Source organism: Vigna angularis, chromosome 10 (assembly GCF_016808095.1).
Source record: "Vigna angularis cultivar LongXiaoDou No.4 chromosome 10, ASM1680809v1, whole genome shotgun sequence".
In the NCBI taxonomy this organism is placed as follows: Eukaryota; Viridiplantae; Streptophyta; class Magnoliopsida; order Fabales; family Fabaceae; genus Vigna; species Vigna angularis.
Genome location: NC_068979.1, coordinates 11,916,883 through 11,937,453, shown reverse-complemented (window position 1 = coordinate 11,937,453; position 20,571 = coordinate 11,916,883). Strand labels below are relative to the sequence as shown.

The 20,571-nt window shown below is 37.1% G+C and overlaps 1 protein-coding gene across 1 annotated transcript; it reads left to right on the top strand.

Moving 5' to 3' along the window:
• The first annotated feature begins 13,466 nt into the window (after positions 1–13,466).
• Positions 13,467–17,093, top strand: LOC108334741 (putative disease resistance protein RGA4). The gene has a single exon (XM_017570675.2). The coding sequence runs from the start codon at positions 13,565–13,567 to the stop codon at positions 16,868–16,870; it is 3,306 nt and encodes a 1,101-aa protein (XP_017426164.1). The 5' UTR covers positions 13,467–13,564; the 3' UTR covers positions 16,871–17,093.
• Positions 17,094–20,571: the final 3,478 nt, after the last annotated feature.

Genomic DNA, 20,571 nt, shown 5'->3' with positions numbered 1-20,571 from the left:
AACTAAGTTTCTTTAACACTAATTATGCACTACAAATAAACGTGAAAATGATTTTTATATTTTTACATATACAATTATATGTGTTTCAGTGGTAATTTTTGTGGGACCGAGACATTAACATTTCTGACGCTTGAATCACGTGCTTTACCTGCTCCTTCCACCTAGACCGTTCGGTTGCTTTCTTGATAGAAAGGGAGGAAGTCTTGCAAAAGTTACTCCGACGCCCAAGTCAGGTGTGTGATTGAAGAGCCTTGGCTCTTGATTGAATATATGAGAGTAAACTTTGAATGGAACGTTTTGGAGTGTTAATTCAGCGTACCTAATTGATGTCCCTGATCTTGTATTTATAAGTTATCACAGGCCAAACAGACTTCCCTTAAAATCTGGGCAGTGAAAACAGACTTCCCTTAAAATCCGGGGCGGTTGCTCATAAACAGCTTTATGAATATCTTTTAGGTTTAATAGGTTCGGAGGTCCTTATATTTGTGGGTTCGTTTCAATTGGGTCCTCCAGTTTTGAAAGTGATCAATTTGGTCCCTAATTTAACAAAATTGAGTCAATAATACCCTTTCCGTTAAATATAATGGACGGCGTTAACTTTTTAAACATGTGGCATATTGAGGCATCCTTTTATTTGCAGGTGGCACAGTTTTATTTGAAGGATGCTTCAACATACCACATGTTTAAAAAGTTAATGACGTCCATTGCATTTAACGGAAAGGGTATTATTGACTCAATTTTGTTAAATTAGGGACCAAATTGATCACTTTCAAAATTGGAGGACCCAATTGAAACGAACCCACAAATATAAGGACCTCCGAACCAATTAAACCTATCTTTTAATCAGATATCTTTGACTATTTTAATCATCCACTGGACACTTGGCCCAATGAGCGCTAGCCTAATTTAATAAAACCGATTTCCCTTGTTGGCTAAAATGGTGACCGAACGGTGCCGAGTGTATGACCGTTTGGTATCTACTAGGTATAATACATAATTGACGAGCGTTGTCGCGGTTTGACCTGGCTGACGATGAGCGCTGCTACAGTAGATAGATCAATCGGTCTTGGATACTAACCGTTCGACCTAGATATCATACTATACATAATGTCCCCCAAGTCCGAGTTAACCTTTTGGCTTTAGCCAAGGTTAAGTATAGGACTTATATGAGCTTGGGGAAGGTCGTCCTCGTTCTATTGGGGAGGTTGCTCTGATTGTAATTTGAGTCGTTGCTCATCTTTGACCGAATGATGGACTTTAGGGGTTACCTTTTGAACTTTTTAGTTGGCCGATTGGCTTGTGATGGGAGTTCTTTCTAGAACTTTTTCCCTATGTTGAATAGCGACTTTGATAGCATTTTGTTTACCTGCAATATGAAGTCGACTGGCTGAATACTTTTTGGACCAAATGACCGAATGTCTCTGAAGCCGAACGACCTAGTACTTGTGAGGCTGCATGGCTGAGCACTTTTGAGGCCGAATGGCCGAATACCTGTGAGGTCGAATGGCCGTGTATTTGTGAATGTGTGTGAGTGAGCGTTTGTCGGGGGAATGCCTTTATCGTTCGGATGATAGTCCATGAGGGACTATCTTCACCACTTGGTTTATATAGTCCTGGGAGGACTGTCGTTACCGCTCGGTTTATAGTTCATGGGGGTCTGTCTTTGATTTATAGTCCATGGGGGACTATCTTTGATTTATAGTCCATGAGGGACTGTCTTTACTGCTCGGTTTATAGTCCATGGGGGACTGTCTTTGATTTATAGTCCATGGGGGATTGTCTTTGCCGTACGGTTTTGAACGTTCCTTGAGTTTTGTGGACGACCCTATAAGGTCGATTGGTCGAGTACCTATGCGGTCGACGGGACCGAGCGCCTGTGAGGCCGAATGGTCGAGCGCTGGTGGGGCCGGATGACTGAACGCCTGTGAGGCCGGATGGTCGAGCGCCTGTGAGGCCTGATGGCCGAGTGCTTGTGAGGCCGAATGGTCGAGCGCCTGTGAGGCCGGATGGTCGAGCGCCTGTGAGGCCGGATGGCCGAGCGCTTGTGAAGCCTGATGGCCGAGCGCCTGTGCGGCCGAACGGCGGAATCGAATGCATGGGATGTCGAATGACTGAATACATGTAAGGTCGAACGACTAAATGCATTTGATAAAGTGTAACGATAGTGTCATAAACGTTTATTCCAACAAAAGAATTTAAACAACAAAAGTCTATGACTTAAGAAATTGAAATAAGCATGATAGTAATGTTCAAGTAAACTTTGAGATTTCTTGCACTTCACATGTTAGGAAGGAATTTTTATCATATCTTTCAGTCGATACGGCCCCGAACTGAACGGTAAGGGCTCTGACTGCGACTACGACTTCGCGTGTGTCGTCGTTCGACCCTTTGATATGAGCATTCGATTTCTCTATGCTGAGGCTTTTTTCTGGTAGGACTTTTTGTTCGGGTTCTTTCTTCTACAAATCTTTGTAGATGTCGCCCTCGAATGAGCCTTTCTATCTCATCCTTTAATGCATCACATTCCTCTGTAGTATGTTCTCGATTTAGATGAAACCATCAGCTTTTCCTTTCGTCAGCATCTTTTGGAGAAGACTTTTTCCGAATTGTAAGAACCTCAATATTTAGAGCTTCCTCAATAAATTTTACCTTGGGTACGTTGAGGGGAGTGTAATGATTATACATGGGTGTTCGCACGAAATCCTTGTGAAACGTACCTCCATTCCTTTCACTACTGTTGAATGAATACCTACCTTCTCATGAAGGCCTTTAAAGTTTCCCCATTCTCCTGTTTCGTATTTACCAATTTCGCCGGTGTTACCTCTTGTTTTTTATTGGAGGTGTATTGCCTTCTAAAGAGGGTTTCCATAGTGGCGAAGCAATCCACTGTGTTTGGGGGAAGAGTGTTATACCACTCCAATGCCTCGTCCTTGAGTGATAAGGAGAAGGCTCTGCATATGACTAGATCACTGTGTAGAACGTCATTGCATTGGTGAAGATCTTGAGATGGTTGTCGGGATCCGTCGAGCTATCATACTTCTCTAATGTAGGAGGATTCTTTTCCGGCATTGGAGTTTGCATGATGGTTGGCGTAAAAGGGAGTAAAATGTTAGGCCGAACAGTTTGGATGGGCGATGGTCCTCTCCTTCCTCGACCGTTCGAGTTGGTGTGCTGGGATGGTTGTCGATTACGACTTCTCTCGTTTTCATTCTCTTGGTTTGAAGCAGACCGTTCGGTATGGACTCGTTTCGCCCTAAGCGTCGCAATCTCTTTTGCGTGTTTTCGCTGCAACTTCTATTGTGCTTCCGCATATTGTTCTTGCCTGGGCTTGTATTTGTGCCTGCATTTGTGCTATCAAATCTCTGGTATTCTGCTGTTCGTCCATGCTCCTCGTAGTCACCATTTGGGATTCTTGTGCTTGCTCTCGGCCCCACGGTGGGCGCGAAAATGTTTCGGTGGTAATTTTTGTGGGACCGAGACACTAATCTTTCTGACGCTTGAATCACATGCTTCCCCTGCTCCTTCCACCTAGACCGTTCGGTTGCTTCCTTGATAGAAGGGGAGGAGGTACCTACAAAAGGTACTTTGTTGCAAAAAGTACTCTGACACCCAAGTCAGGCGTGTGATTGAAGAGCCTTGGCTCTTGATTGAATATGAGAGTAAACTTTGAATGGAACGTTTTGGAGTGTTAATTCAGCGTACTTGGTTGATGTCCCTGACCTTGTATTTATAAGTTGTCACAAGCCAAACAGACTTACCCTAAAATTCGGACGATTGAAAACAGATTTCCCTTAAAATCCGGGCGGTTGCTCATAAAAATCTTTATGAATATCTTTTAATCAGATATCTTTGACTATTTTAATCATCCACTGGACACTTGGCCCAATGAGCGTTAGCCTAATTTAATAAAATCGATTGCCCTTTTTGGCTATAGTGGTGACCGAACGGTGCCAAGTGTATGATCGTTCGATATTTACTAGGTATAATACATAATTGGCAAGCGTTGTTGCGGTTTGACCTGGCTGACAAGCGTTGTCTGGTTGACGAGCGCTATTGCAGTTTGACCTGGTTGACGAGTACTGTTGTTGATAAATGCTACTACAGTAGATAGACCGATCGGTCTTTAATGCTAACCATTTAGCCTAGATATCATACTATACAACATGGTTTTTTAAAAAAATATATAAGAACAGTATGGCAATATTGCACTTATTAAATATATAATATTTCAACAAAAAAAATGAAAAGTATATAAGAAATAAACAAATATAATAAATGTAATTTATTTCATCATTTTTCAATATGATTTAAAAAATCATATAAAAATTTAATTAAATTTTATATTTCTTATCTAACCATCGATCTAAATTTTTACATATATAGAGTATTCTCACTAGTAAAAAATTGCATTTTTAACTCGTACATTATGCCTCGGTTTTTTTGGAACCGAAGCGTATCAGATGCGGTGGCAGAGTTGTAATTTTTAAATCATTATATGCTTCGGTTATTAAATAACCGGTGTCTAAAAGACATACTGACTCGGTTGACAAAATAGACCGAGGTATATACCTCAAGTGAAAAAGTTACTGCCTCGGTTACCAGATGAACCGAGGCATATAAGGCTTGCGCTTGGACTGAAGCACGAGAAAACATAGCAGCTCTTTCTTCTTCCTTTTATTTTTCTCGCTTCTCTCTCGTTCCCTAGAAGCTCTCTCACTTTCTTTTTATTTTTCTCGTTCCCTCGAAGCTTCTCTCTCGTTCCAATCTCGCTTCTCTCGTTCCAAGCTCGCTTTTCTCTCGTTCCAATCTCGCTTCTGCTGTTGTAAGTGTCGCTGCCGCTGCCCCGTCGCTGCCTCGCCACTGCCGGGAGCCACCACCACCTCGTCCTGGGCGACGGCTCGAGTGCAGCTTCCACCTCACCTGCCATTGCGTCTCTGGAGCGAAGAGCAAGTGGCCCCGCCGCTGCCCCGGTGCTGCCCCGCCGCTACAAGGAGCCACCACCACCTCGCTTGTGCAAGCGGCCCCATCTCTGGAGTGAAGAGCAAGCGGCCCCATCTTTGGAGTGAAGCGGTGGCTGTTGGCAATGGCTGTTGGCGGTTGCTGTTGGCGGTGGCTTTTGGGGGTGAAAAATCTCAGATCTACAGATCTGAAGGCCCGGCTCACCCGCAATAGAGATCCCCAACGTCCCAACCGACTCTCGTTCCAATCTCAGATCTACAGATCTGATGCCTCTTCGCGGATTCGCGTCTGGGGAAGTGACGTTCGCAACCTCACGTTGGAGCCGAGGCCAGTCGTCGGACCGTCGTTGCTCAACAAAGTCGCCGTTGTTGGCTCCATTTTACGCAGGTGAAGAAGGAGCAGAGCACGGGCTTAAGGATCTTTTTCTTTTTTGTGTTTTCTTTTTTGTGTTGTATGATTCTGTTATATTTATGAAAGAATTTGAATATGATTTTAGCCTCTCTGGATATTTTCCTCTCTGGTTGTGAGATTTTGCTTTCTTTTTCTGGTTGTGGTTTCACAGAGTTTGAGATTGAAAGATGAAAATGATAATAAGTTAATGTGATGGAAGGTGATCTAATGGAAGGTCATCGGTTAATGGAAGGCAATTTCCTGGAACATTGGAAAATCGAAAATCACTATACTGCCTCGGTTCAGGTCTCAAACGAGGCAGTAGAATCCAAGATATTGACTCGGCTCAGCAGAAACCGAGGTAAAATTCTATCGTTTTTCGATTCGGGTTACAACCGAGACAAAAAGAGGTAACCTTTTTACCTCGTTTGGATATGCCTCGGTTACCGAACCAGTGTTTATAACCAAAAATAACCGAGGCTATATCCCTTTAGCGCAGTAGTGTCTATTTCGATTTTATGGTTATTTGGGTAGAATACCGAATTTATCGTGAAAAATCGTTGAGTAAATATATATATATATATATATATATATTGAAATGAATGAATACATTTGTTTTCTGTAGTTTTAATGTAGAAGTGTCACCCTACTACAGTTTTAAAAAACAAGTGATGTATTAGTCCATAAATGAAAATATTAAATTTATTAATAACATTAATCTTTTAAGTTGCAATAAAATTAGGAGGGAAATGTTTATGAAAATTATACTTTTACAATTCAGTTTTAAAAATTAAATAAGATTTTTTTATCAAAATCTAATAAAATAACAATATTATGTTAATGAAAAGTGATACAATAAAACATTTAAAAATTTTCAGTTAAGATTACCTTAAAATTATTACAAAGAGTTTTAATATATTTTTTTAATTCAATACTATGTTAAAAAATTAAGGGTTAAATATGTTTTTAATCCCTAAACTATTGGTCGTTTCTGGTTTTAGTCCCTCTTTCAAAATAAGGTACAATTTGGTCCTCATTCTTTTCGAAACTTTGGTTTTAGTCCTCGAAAACTAACGCCGTTAAAAATGTGCTGATGTGTCTAACGTCTCTGTCCACGTGTTCTTACAGTTAAAATGCAAAGTTAATCCAACATTGGTAAAGTTTGGTTTATTAGTTTAATTGCAAAGTGTTGTCTGAAGGTTCATTGCAAAGACGAGGTCGAAAGAGGTTCAAGCTTGGATATCACCTTGTTGGGCATTGGTGGAGTTGGCCACGTAAGTTCATTTTCGTCTTTGTTTTGGTTTAAAATGATGGATGGATTTGGGGATATAGGGTTTTGTTGTAGGTTTTGGTTTCCAACTTGAGTTTCTTTCTTAATCACTTTTGAAGGGAAATGAAAGGTGATAGAGGAGGTTGCACACCAAGGAGCATAGATTCTGGAATGTCTCAAACATGTGGATCCTCTCACTTAGCTTCAAAAAACTGTGGTTGTGGGGAAAGATTGTTGTTGTTGAAGGCAACTACATTGAAGAACAAAGGGAGACTATTTTATAGATGTAGAAATTGGGCAGTAAGTGAGAATAAAAGCTTTATTTATTGTGTTCAAGATTGTATTGGTGATTTGTAATTGTCATTTGCAGAGTAATTCAAGCTGTAACTTCTTTGAATGGGTTGATGAAGGAGATTTCGAAATGGAAGGAAGCTTACAAAGAAAGAGTGAAGAAGTTGAAGTGTGTATTGAAAATGTTGTGTTGGATCTAAGGAAGAAGAAGGACAAGTTGAAGAAGAAATTAGAGCAAGAGAGAAAAAATTTCAAAATGATGTTGGTGTTTTTTGTATTGTCATGGGCATTAATAGCTATGTTTTGTATTTTGTTTGTATTGAAGGTAAATTGTAATTAGATAGGTAATGTTGTGTTGTGGATGTACTTTGAAGTTTTAAATTGAATAAAATGTGGAGGTTCAGTTCAATTGTGCCCTGATGGTTGTGTTATGTGCATTTGTGTTATATAACTATAACTTCCAGCTTATGGCAATTGGAAACCAGCTTTTACAATGCAGACTGTGCTCTTGTTTGTAAACCAAGCTTTTACTACCAATTTAAGATATAATGTGATGCAATAAACACAACAAGCACAAAATCACCAAATTCTGCAACTTATCAGAAAAAGTGTTCAATATTTGGGGGTTTAAATGTCAATTTTGCAGAAACGAGTTTGGAATCTTAATGTGATTATTTGAGCAACTTTTTTTTACCAAATGTCACATGTACTAACTGCCAGCAGAGGCTAAAAGCTTCCAGATGAAAATATCACTGTATGAGTTGCTCTTTAACACCAAAAGTGGTGGTTTGGAATGGCAAATTTGCAGAAATCAATTTAGGCATTCAAAATTATGATTGGAGCAAGTTTGTTGTACCAATCATGACTTGTTCCACCAGCCAGCAGAGCCTAAAATTTATAAACCAGTTTAACCAAGCCATGGCAGTAGACTTTACCCTACACCAGCTAAACCAGTTACATCATAAATAAAAGTAAAACAAAGTCTGTGACAGCAGCATAAATAAAGGCCACTGGAATTAAATATAATACTGCATAATGGTTCAAATAACATCAACTGCAAAAGTGGTCCATATTGACTAATAAAGAAGTCGTACAAATAGTGGTCCCAACATACTTTAAAGGGTTACAATCACTAGAAGACAAAAAAGTGGTCCAGCCAGTCTACTTTAAATAAGAGTTACAGCCACCACTTTAAATAAATACTTTCTCCACTACAACTTGTCTGAAATTACATCCTTCAATTACAACTTGCTTGAGACCCTAGAATTTGTCCAGCCAGTCTTGAGGATGCTCTTGTTCCTCCTTCACGCATAGTTGCAGATCCTCCAGCTTCTGATGTTGATGCAGCCCCAGCCCCTGCATCTCTGACTGATCTCCTTCCAGCTTGTGATGTTAAGGATGGTGCCCCCCTTGCAGATGCAGCCCTTGCAGATGCAGCCCTTGTAGATGCCCCCCTTCCTACAGATGCAGCCCTTCTTGATGCAGATCCAGGTGTTGATGTAGAAGCACCGCTTTTGTCCTATGAAAGGAGTAAGATAGTTAGATAACACATAGTTGTAAATAAATGAACTTCTAAATAACATTACCAAGAAGATTTACCTTGCTTTTTTGGCTCTTTTTACATGTCCTTACATTGTGTCCATATGCATTGCAACTGCTACATCTTATAGCAATATTGGTCTTTGACAATTTTCCATGGCTGACATATTCATCAGCTTCTCGTCTTCTTAATTTTTTTGGCCTCCCAGGAGGTGTTTTGTAAATGGGAGGTAGTAGTATTGGAGAGTCAGATGTAGGCCAAAGTTGTTGTCCATTGATAGGACTTATAATTGGTGCATAACAAGTTCTATAGGCATGTTTCTTATAGTAAGGATGAACATAATGTTCTGGGTTTTCTGATTTGTAATGAATAGCAGCAACAACATGTCTACATGGTATTCCTACCAAATCCCACAAGTAACAAGTACATGTGTGATTACTTAAATCAACAACAAATTTGTCCATGGTAAAGCCATGAGTTACTTCAAATTGTGAACCCCCTGCCCAAACAGGAAGCCAGTTCCCACTCTTTTCAACCTCCATATCCAATCTTTTCCTCGGTTTAGGCATAACATCACCAGGATATGAGTCAAATTTTTCTCTAAGGCTTGCAAACCTACTCATTATGTATGATCTAATCCATTCCATAATTGAAATTATAGGTTTGTCCCTTGCCAATAAAATAGTACTATTAAATGATTCTGACAAGTTATTGATCAACACATCACACCTAGGATAAGCACTAAAAGCATGCTTAAACCAACTTTTAGTTGGTATACCCATTAACCAATTAAAGGCATCAACATTCAGATTTTTTAACTCACCCATTTTTTTCTCCCATTCCTTATAGTATGTTGCCTTCGCAACCCCCATCATGAGGTCTCTAATGAGTAGGCCTCCCCCAAATTTTTTTCTTGTAATTGTTGTATAAATGGCGTAAACACAGCCCGTGTTCCACTCTATTCAAGATATCATCAAAAACTGACATTAATCCCTACAAGCATAATACACCAATAAGTATTACATAATCACAATAAATTTCTAACTAAACTAAAAATTTTAATGTACCTTTTGCTGATCCGAAATGAAGATCCACCTTTGACAATCTATGCCTCCAATATCATCAAGCAGCTGTGTCAAAAACCACATCCATGTGTCTTTGCATTATGTTTCTACCACAGCAAAAGCTAGTGGGAAATACTGGTCATTAGGGTCTCTTCCTACTGCAACTAACAACTGACCTCCATAACTTGTCTTCAAGTGAAAACCATCTACCCCAATAAATGGTCTGCAACTACCTAAAAACCTCTCCTTACAGCCCTCCAAACACATGTAAAATGACCCAAACCTTGGTGGCAAGGTGGGTTCGGGTTGATTGACCTTAATCTTGAAGGTCCCAGCCTTGACTCTTAATAACTCAGCCACATAGTCATAGAGACGACCATATTGTCGTTCTCCATCACCCACTAAACAATCCATTGCAATTCTATTAGCTCTTCCAACCTTCCAATGAGTTATTCCAACACTATATGACTTTTGTATTTCATCTATAATTTGTTTCACTGTCATGCCTGCAACATTGACAAATCTGGCAACCAAAACCTGTGCAATCCATTCTACACTTGCACTTTTGCTACTAAAACCCCTTTCACACTTGTGCCCAACTAGAGTTTTGACTCTAAAGGTTTGGCTACTTCCTACCTTGCTAGCCATAATAAGAAAACCACACCCCTTCTTACAAACTGCCCTTACCCTCTCCAAATCATTCTTGACAAACTTCACTTCTTTTCCATTCAAAACGCTATGCTCCTGTAAGGCACTCTTAAAAACCTTCAAACACTTAAACTTCATTCCCAATCTAAAATTGAATCCCCTAGTCATATCTTCTGTCTTATACTTTGGAAAATGCCTTTTATTCTCCCTCACATCCTCATCACTATCTACATTTGAGGACAACTCTTCTGTATCATAAACTTCATTTATCTCATGCTGTCCAACCTCTTCGTTAATGACAAATGCTCCCTCATTATCTTCAAATATGCTCCTAACACTTTTATTTTTCTTTTTCATTCTCTTCCACCTATCCAAAACTGGATTAATATTTCTTCTCTCTTCCTCCACCATCACATTGTCCATCCCAAACCCATCATCAGCATTTGTCATTCTCTCCTCTTCACTGTCATCAACATTGCCCTCTTCATCTTGCTCTTCATCTTGCTCTTCATCTTGCTCTTCCACCATTTGTCCCTCAACATTCCCCTCTTCCTCTTGCTCTTCCACCATTTGTCCCTCAACATTCCCCTCTTCCTCTTGCTCTTCCACCATTTCTCCCTCAACATTCCCCTCTTCCTCTTCGTCATCTACTAGCAAATCTTGTACTTCAACATTTCCCTCTACCCCACCAATATCTTCTTCATCCACAACAATCTCTTCCTCCATCTCCTCTACTCTTATTTCCTTTGCCTCCTAACCAAATGTAAGAAAAGTAATTTCCTCTGCCTGATTGGGTTGGCCATGTTGAACATAGATTTCAACTTCCTCCTTTTTTGCCTCTGCATAGTTAGCCAACAAAATGGCTTCTCTATCATCTGTTAGTGGTCTGAGGTTGTTCATTGCCTTTTCTTTCGAACCCTTCCACCAAAGTTTGAACTCTCCACAGTACTTGAATTCTCAAACAAATCCCACCGCTTCAAAGTATGACCATATGTCGGGATCGATTCCCCTAATAACATGTATCTCTCCTTCCACATATTCTAGACCCTTGTTCTTCATGAACTTCCTCATATGATACAAACACACGTCAAAAACCATTTTTCCTACATGGTCAAATGAAAACTTCCCACATTAGACTGACAATGCACAGCGGAATGCCCATTACACACACAATTTTTTTTCTTGTTCAACGAATCACAAAGAAAACAAATTAAACTTCAACTAAAAAATTACCTTGCTCAACGAACCACAAAGAAATCCCTTTCTTTCACAAACCAAACGCAAAGAACAAACACATGAACCACGAAAATGCACGCGCAGATGAACCACGAACCAAACCCAAAGAAAGAACAGCAACACCAACACGAACCGTAACTGATTTTGAGTACCAATTTCATTCCAGATTAAAGAGGAATCAATTCCATCTCCAAATCACTTAACACACGTCAGCAAAAAAGCAATTACACGTGGAGAGAGACGTTAGACACATCAGCACATTTTTAACGGTGTTAGTTTTCGAGGACTAAAACCAAAGTTTCGAAAAGAATGAGGACCAAATTGTACCTTATTTGAAAGAGGGACTAAAACCAGAAACGACCAATAGTTTAGGGACTAAAAACATATTTAACCCAAAAATTAAAGTTTAAACCTAATTCAATTTCTTAACTCAATTTTTTAATTTAATTTTACAATATCAATTTTTTAAATGAACTTATATTCAATATATATTATTGTTGGAAGTATTTTTTTAATATAATATAAAAATCATAAATTAAAGATAGATTTACAATTTAGTTCTTAATCATTATATAAAATTATATTATTTTTTTATTAATATAAAATCTACCCGTTTACTCTTTTATTTAATATTCAATTTTCTATATTTTATCTTTTTTCTTCTCTCTTATTTCTTTATTGAATTTCTTCTAAAAAAAAAGAAGAACTTCAACATCATTATACCATTTGCTTGTGTCTTTTCCAGTGACATGACCCTTTACTTTCCTAGGAATTTTCACTACTAAAAAAAGAGGAACTATGATCCATATTTGACGGGTCAAGTCAATTAAAAATATGTATAAAAATAGCACAGACTTATCTTCTATTGACTAATCTTTTCTATAGTCTGGGAAACAACTGGCAAATGTGAAAACTTTTCTTAATTCAAGTGCAAACACATGTTTGTTTGATTTAGTTGGTCTTCATATTTTTATTTCGTATTAAAAAATTATTATTAGAACAAAAATGAAAGTTAATAATATGATAGCTTTGTGTATATATCTTTTTTTACATAGTCCAGTTTAATTGATTAAAAATAGAAAACAAAAATCAATCTGTTTTTGTATTATATCGTATTTTACCCATAAATATTTTGGGTATAATATTTCTTTTTTACAATAGAATATAGTTTTTTTTATTCATCCCATGGTTTGATGTTAATCTTTATCTCCTTAACCTATGTTTTGTGGGTGGAGGAGTGTGTCTCTTGCCTTGGATTCCCTTCAGAGAGCATTTTTAAAAAGTTTTTTAATTATGTGCAGTAAAATATCAATTAAATGAACTTGACCTAACTAACACAGGAAACAACAAACACTATCAACAATTTATTAGATTAGTGTGAATACTTTTATTCTGGACCACATTAGTGTGAACACTGACCACACACATTCATGCTTGCTTTAATATAAAATAAATTAAATATATGTCTGCGTGCTTGGTAAGGTTAATAAATTTAGTAGCAATGTGAATCTTTAATTAGCGTCAGGAAGTAGTACAACAAATTATCAAATGCTTCTTTTATTGGATTTCGTTGAAACATTTTTTATCCATATATATTTATGTGAACACTGACACACTCATTTATGCATGTTAACATGAATTAAACTACAATATATATGAATTCAAAGCATAATGTACGTAATTAAAATAAGATTATTCACCAAACACTCACGTAAATTGTGAAATCTTAGTAGATTTGCTTTTAACCTTAACTTATGTAAACAAGTATAATATAGTAATTATAATACTAAATATATTTAAATAATAATAAAATAATAAATAATACTAAACATATTTTAATAATACGGTGGTATGAAAAATAAAAAAAGGAAAATGATTTTTTAACTATTTTTTTTACAACTTTTTTATAATAATATAATTTATATGATAGTTTTTTATTGGTTCATTTCAAATATATAAATTAATAAAATAATAATACATAAAAATGTTATTAGAAAAAGATTTTAAAATATAATGTTACATAAAAGAAAAAAAAACGATAATACATTCTCTTAATCTGCTATTCTCATCAATGTCTTCTTTAGTCTGCTATTCTCATCAACACAACACTTTCTGTTATTCTGCCTTGTTCCAAACCAACATTTTTCATCCACCTTAGTTGAATCAATGGACATGGTTATTCTCTCCGAAGCCATATCTTACACCCTTCAATGCGCCACCACCTTCCTATCACCCCAAGCAACTCGTCTCTCCTCAAACGACATTCAACAATTTGAAGACAATCTCAAAAGGATACTCCACATTGTTCAGAAGGCCATGCACAGCAACATCCAAGACCCCTCGGTTCTTTCAATTTGGTTAAAAAATGTCAAAGACGTGGTCAACGATTTGAACGATTTCATGGAGGATCATCGTCACAACAAGGAGACCGCTGCCACAATATCTCTAATCAAAGCCGGCCAAAACATGGCACATCGCCACAAATTCAAGCACCAAATCAAAGACGCCACTGAGGAGCTCAAACGCCTCTCAAACGAGGCAGAAAACTTGGTCATCTCTGAAGAAGCTAGGCAGAATGAAAGAAAGTTGACTCGTAAAAGTGAGGAATTAGAGTATGTTGAAGTGGTTGTTAGAGAAAATGTGAAGAAGGATATTATAGATCAACTCATGAAGATGTTCGTGAACAGCAATGTTGTTTCTGTTCCTGTGGTTACCATTGTTGGGGTTGCGGGAATAGGGAAGACTAAACTTGCTCGTCTCGTTTATGGGGATGAGCAAGTCAAAGGTCTCTTTGCATCACGGATATGGGTAAACCTTGAAACATTCAACGTGGAGTCCATTGCTACACGTGTTATCGAAACAACTAACAAGGGTAAACGCTTTCTTCTTGTGCTTGATGATTTGAGAGTCGAGAACGGTGAGGGATGTCTCCAGAAGCTGCAGGACAGGTTAGCGGAGGCTGGAGTTGGTGGGGCGGTGGTTGTAACTACACGTAGCAATTTTGTTGCAAAGAAGATTTCTGAAATTGGCACGGTTAAACTTAAACCCCATGTTTTGCAAGAGCTTAACGAAGAGGAATCGTGGTCTCTGTTTCAGAAAATTCATGGACCGGGTTCCGGAAAAATAAACGAAGATGTGGGACGGAGGGTAGTGAGGGAATATTGTGGAGGAGTCCCTATGAAGATAATAGCCATAGCAAGGTTGTTAGAAGATCTTGATTCACCAGTTCCAGAAATTGAGTTGAAGAAGAAGTTTCTGCGAGAGATAAGGTTTACTTATTATGACGAACTTTCCCCGCAACAAAAGCTATGTTTTGCTTATTGTTCGTTGTTTCCTCAAGAACAAGAGATAGACGCTGGGAGCTTGATTCGTCTCTGGATGGCAGAAGGATTTCTCTGGCGGAACCTATATTCCGATCCACAAGAATTTGGCTTAGCGTGTTTCAACGACTTTGTTCCTTTTGTTTTCCAGGAAATGGGGAGTGACGAGTTTGGTGTTGTGAAGCGGTACAAGATGAACCGTTTAATGCATGAACTGGCAAGGACTGTGGCCTGGGATGAGAATATCATAGTGGACTCGGCAGAGGTTGAAGTTCAGGAGAGAGTGGTGCGATCCTCGTTTCATTTTGCGTTGGATGTTCAGTGTGGAATCCCAAAGGCTTTGTTCGAGAATGCGAAGAAACTGAGGAGCATTCTCTTGCTGGGGAAGACTAACAAATCGAGGCTTCCACACGAGGTGAAGATGACCATATCAACTTGTGAAAAGATCTTGGAAACTTTCAAGTGTTTGCGAGTGCTGGATTTCCATGACTTGGGGATCAAGATGGTTCCGAGCTCTATTGGGGAACTGAAGTACTTGAGGCTTCTCGACCTATCCCATAACAACATTAAGAAGCTTCCCAGTTCAATCACCAAGCTTTTCCACTTGCAAACATTGAAACTTTCCCAATGTCATGTTCTCGAAGAACTGCCAAAAGACTTGGAGAATCTGAGTTCCCTCATCCATCTTTACTTAGAGGGGTGCCTTGATCTCACTCAGATGCCTCGCGGGATAGGTAAGCTGAGTTCTCTGCAGACATTGTCACTTTTTGTGGTTGGCAAGAACTACCAAGTGGGAGGTCTAAGGGAACTCACAGATCTTGATGGCCTCAGAGGACACTTGGAAATTTTGCATCTGGAGCAATTGAATTTTTCTGCACCATTGGAAGCCAAAGACAAGTATTTGAGAGATAAAAAGCACCTTCATTGTTTGACTTTAAGATGGGATCACGAGGAGAAAGAGGAAGAAGATGAGAAGAAAAGGAATGTCATTGCTAAAAAAGACAAGGAATCACTGGAATGTCTTGATCCAAATCCAAATCTGGCAGTGTTATCCGTAGTTGGGTATTACGGTAAAACGTTTTCTAATTGGCTTTCTTCGATTAAATGCCTTGTTAAGTTTAGCCTAAATGATTGTTACAATTGCCAATATCTCCCAGCACTGGATCACCTCCAACACCTCAGGGTTCTCGAGCTAAGGAGATTGGACTCCCTTGAATACGTTTCAAAAAACAGTGACCAAATCAGTGCTGACACTGAAGCCTCATCTTCCTCCTCTAGTACACCATTTTTTCCATCGTTAAAGGAACTCACAATCTCTGATTGCCCGAAACTCCGAAGCTGGTGGGAAACTGCCAAGTGGAAACCCAACAGACCATTCTTTACTCGCATTTCTAAACTTGACGTACAATGCTGCCCTGAGTTGCATTGCATGCCTTTGTACCCTTATCTGGATGAAGAGTTAGTGGTTGTGGATTCAAGTGTAAAGTCAATGAGGGATACAGTGCATGCTAGTATTTCAGCGGACTTCCTTCCTTTTTCGAAATTGAAGACCATGCTAATATCGCGTATTACACAAACTCCACCTGAGAGATGGCTTAAAAACTTCATTTCCCTTCAGACCCTTCAAATTCGTGATTGCTCTAAGTTACTGTATCTACCACAAGGTTTCAAGTCTTTGAGCTCACTCCAGAGTCTTACGATTGAGAGATGTGCGGAACTTGATCTTGACAGATCAAAGACTGAATGGGAGGGTCTGAAACGTCTACGTTTTCTGATCATAAAGGAAATTCCGAAGCTCAAATCCCTTCCATGGGGTGTTGAGGATGTTACCTCTTTGGAAGAGCTCGAGCTTCATGAATGCCCTGCCTTGCTTAATCTACCCGAAACCATAGCCAACCTCACTTCGCTTACAAAACTAGTGATTTGTAAATGTGTAGAGTTGGATTCGCTGCCAAAAGGAATAGGAAAGATCGAGTCTTTACATACCTTGGCCATTACGGACTGTCCTCTGTTAACACCAAGGTGTCAACCTGAAACAGGGGATGATTGGCCACAAATTGGTAATATCAGAAATATCATTCTCAAGCAAAGTTCTCAAGACTTGAGGGACTTATGGAGTCATGGAAGAATTGGTAAAGGAAGATATTTCTAATGTTTAAATGCGAAGATGTTGTATATGCTCACTCACAAATCCTTCTTATTCAACTTTCACTCAATTGAATCCACATCACTGAATTCTTCTTCTTTCCAATTCTCTCTTTCTTTGTGTGAAATGTACACATTTTTATCGGTAATATTTTTCAACTTAATCTCATCTGGTGCTTACACTGCACTGATATTGGAATGTTTTAATTTTTAGACTAAGTTCGAAAGTAAGCTACGAGAGAGTCACTAGAGGAGAAACAAATACTCAATTCTCAAGTGCCCTCTTTAAAATGATTTATCTGTTTTATTGTGTATGGAGTTTTTAATTTTTGCGTCAAGAAGACCAATACAAATAAATAGATAAAAGATTTAGGGGCAAGGAGGCTGGACTAGAGAGAGAATTTTCACAATGTTGTTGTATCTTCACCTTGAATTTATTGTAGGTTTAATAATATCGGACATCCCTATTTCTGTAGGATTTTCTGAAATAGGTCCTCGTATTGTAAATATTCTCGATTAGGTTTCTTATTATAAAAAATTGAATCAATTTAGATCTTGCCGTTAGTTCTGTACTAACAGCGTTAAAGAAGGGGACACATGTTAGTTCGTGGTTTTTTTGAATTTTTTAATTATTTTTAATATTTTTTAAAAAAAATTTAAAAAAAAAAATGCCATATGTCAAACTGATATCGTGCCACGTGGCAATGACAGTGTGACATGACACTGATAGTGCCACGTGTCATTGTCAGGTTGTCAGGCCAGGTGTCATTGCATTAGTCTCAATTTGGTCTTTGTATTTTTACTTTGTCTCAATTTGATCCCTGTATTTTTATTTTGTCTCAATTTAGTCTTAATTTTAAAAATTAACCAATTTTGACCCTCCTCAAATTCAAACAAAATTTAAATTGTATATAAATCTTAACAAATATTTTTACAAATGAATTTTCCAAACAGTGACATAACATGGTGGTGTGAATTTTCCAAATGAACTTGCTCATTGAACAAATTATTAATGTGAAATTTCACTTTTTTTAAATAAAAAATTGGAGAAAGTTTTGGTGAAAACAGTAATTAAAGGTGGTTTCTTCTTTCATGATTTTCTATGGAAACTTTCACTACGAAAATTCACACCAACATGTTATGTCACTCTTTTTTTAAACCCTTATAGGTATATTTAAATAACATAATTAACATTTATATGATTAATTAAATATAAATATAATTAAACTTAATCTTGTTAAAAATATTTAACAAAAATATCAATTTTAATAAAAATATTTGTTAAGATTTATATACAATGTAAATTTTGTTTGAATTTGAGGAGAGACAAAATTGTTTAGTTTTTAAAATTAAGACTAAATTGAGACCAAATAAAAATACAGGGATCAAATTGAGACATAGTAAAAATACAGGGACCAAATTGAGACTAATGCAATGACATGTGGCCTGACAATGACACGTGGCACTGTCAGTGCCATGTCATACTGTCATTGCAACGTGGCACGATATCAGTTTGACACGTGACATTTTTTTTTAATTTCATTTTTTTAAAAATATTAAAAATAATTAAAAAATTCAAAAAAACCACGAACTGACACGTGTCCTTTTCTTTAACGGTGTTAGTACGAAACTAACGGCAAGGTCTAAATTGATTCAAATTTTCACAATAAGGGACCTAATCGAAAGCATTTACAATACGATGACCTATTTGAGAAAATCCTACAGAAATAGAGATGCCCGAGATGATTAAACCTTTATTGTAATATCATAATTATAAATGATGACAAAATATACTCAAATGATTTATTATGGTTTGTAAAGTTTTAGTTTTTTCAAAATACGATTACACGAGTTAATATTGGAATTAAATGAGTTTTCTATTTAAGAAGTTTATATAGAGCGTGATCGGTAATTACTATATTGAAAACTAAATAAGAAAACTATCACTTTCTTAAAATTTTAAGATTTTAGACAGAGAAATAAAACTAAGAAAAATAAAAAGAATAAAAGTATATTACTTCATAAAGAAGAGTATAACAAAAGAAAATATTGTTATTCACAACAATATTTTTTTTCAAGTTTCCATGAAAATGTGAAAACATATCATTAAAATTAACAAATTAGTTATAAAAGAAACGAGAAAATGATATGAACACGATGTGTGAAAGTAAAAAATTGGTAGTTTGAAAGAATGCATGAAAGAAAACATATAAATACTAACACATAGATGGTATCAACAAAAAAATTGCCATAAACATATTTTTATATTCAAATAGCATTTCACATTAATTATATATATATATATATATATATATATATATATATATATATATATATATATATATTAATGTATTTGATTTAAACTTAAAGAAAATAATTTTTAATTTTTTCAAATTTTAAGATATTAATATTGTTTTTAGCGATATTTCTTTTTTATCATTAATAAATGAAAAACTAAGAATGACATTTCTATATAATTTCTTTTTCACATTTGTAGTGTCAAACTCCGAAAATAAAGTGTGTAAAGGGGTGGACAGATGTTTCAAAATAAGGATGACAAATGTTTCAATTAAAGGGATTGAGCTTTTTTATAGAATTTTTCCAAAACGCAGCTCATCTCTTCAATTCTTAAAATTTGCATCTCTCTAAAACACAATCTTCTACCTTTTCTCCTCCATCTCTCTACCATTCTCTTCATTCTCTCTCTACAAATTCTTCACCTGATCAATAATCAGGTCGTGTCTAAGCTTTTCTGGTGACGAAAGCTTCTCTTTTCACCCATCAAGTTACTGTTTTGGAATTGGTAAGTTAAATTCCTTTATTCTTTGAAGTTCTACATTCCTTGTTACATGCAAGCACTATTCAACTTCCATGTGTCTATCAAACTACTTTTTTGGGTCTAATACTTAGTTCTGGGTTGGGTGAATGTTGTTTTCTCAACCATCCAAAGATTTGTAGGCGGTGATTGTGCGTGTGAGATAGTCATTTCAGTAAGAGGTCTTCTTTCGATCCAATTAAGAGGTAAGGGAAGTTAGTAATTTAATTAACGTTTTCTGTATTGGAATTGGTTGTTTAAATGTATGCATGTATGATTGAATGATTGGATTGTTGATTTGTATGTATGATCAAGATCCTGTGAACTCTTTGGTTTCTGCTGAAATGGTATTCGGTTTGTGATTGGTTAGAGAAAATGAATGAGAGAAATTGAGAAGTTGGAGCTAAAAATGAAATTTGGTAATGAATTGTGTCTGAGCATGTTTAGTTAGACTGGTTAGAGTCTTGAAGTTCTTCGGTAGGGTATGGGAAGTGAGAAATCTGACTTTGGGTTCTTGGGTTCTTATTTCTGTGTATTTTAAGGAGAAGTCTGTCATGAACTCTTTAGATTAGTGTTATTGAAGTTTAATTAAATCCAATTAGGCGTGTAGTGATATACGATTCAAGTTTTGAGGATTTAGAGTTAGCCAAAGTGTTTAGAAATGGTCATGTTGAGTGCTGATTCCTAATTCTGTAGAAGTTCTGCAGAATTATGCAGAACACTGAAATAGTTAATGTTGATCGTTCGGTTTTATTCTGCTCTCGGTCCTGTACTAGCTGTTAGGCTAGTGATAGCGCTCGGTCCTGTACTAGCTGTTAGGCTAATGATAGCGCTCGATCCTATACTAGCTGTTAGGCTAGTGATAGCGCTCGGTCTTGTACTAGCCGTTAGGC

What these genes read in the sequence shown, in the direction of transcription:
- LOC108334741 (XM_017570675.2), top strand. Translation starts at nt 13,565, where the DNA reads ATGGACATGGTTATTCTCTCCGAAGCCATATCTTACACCCTTCAATGC.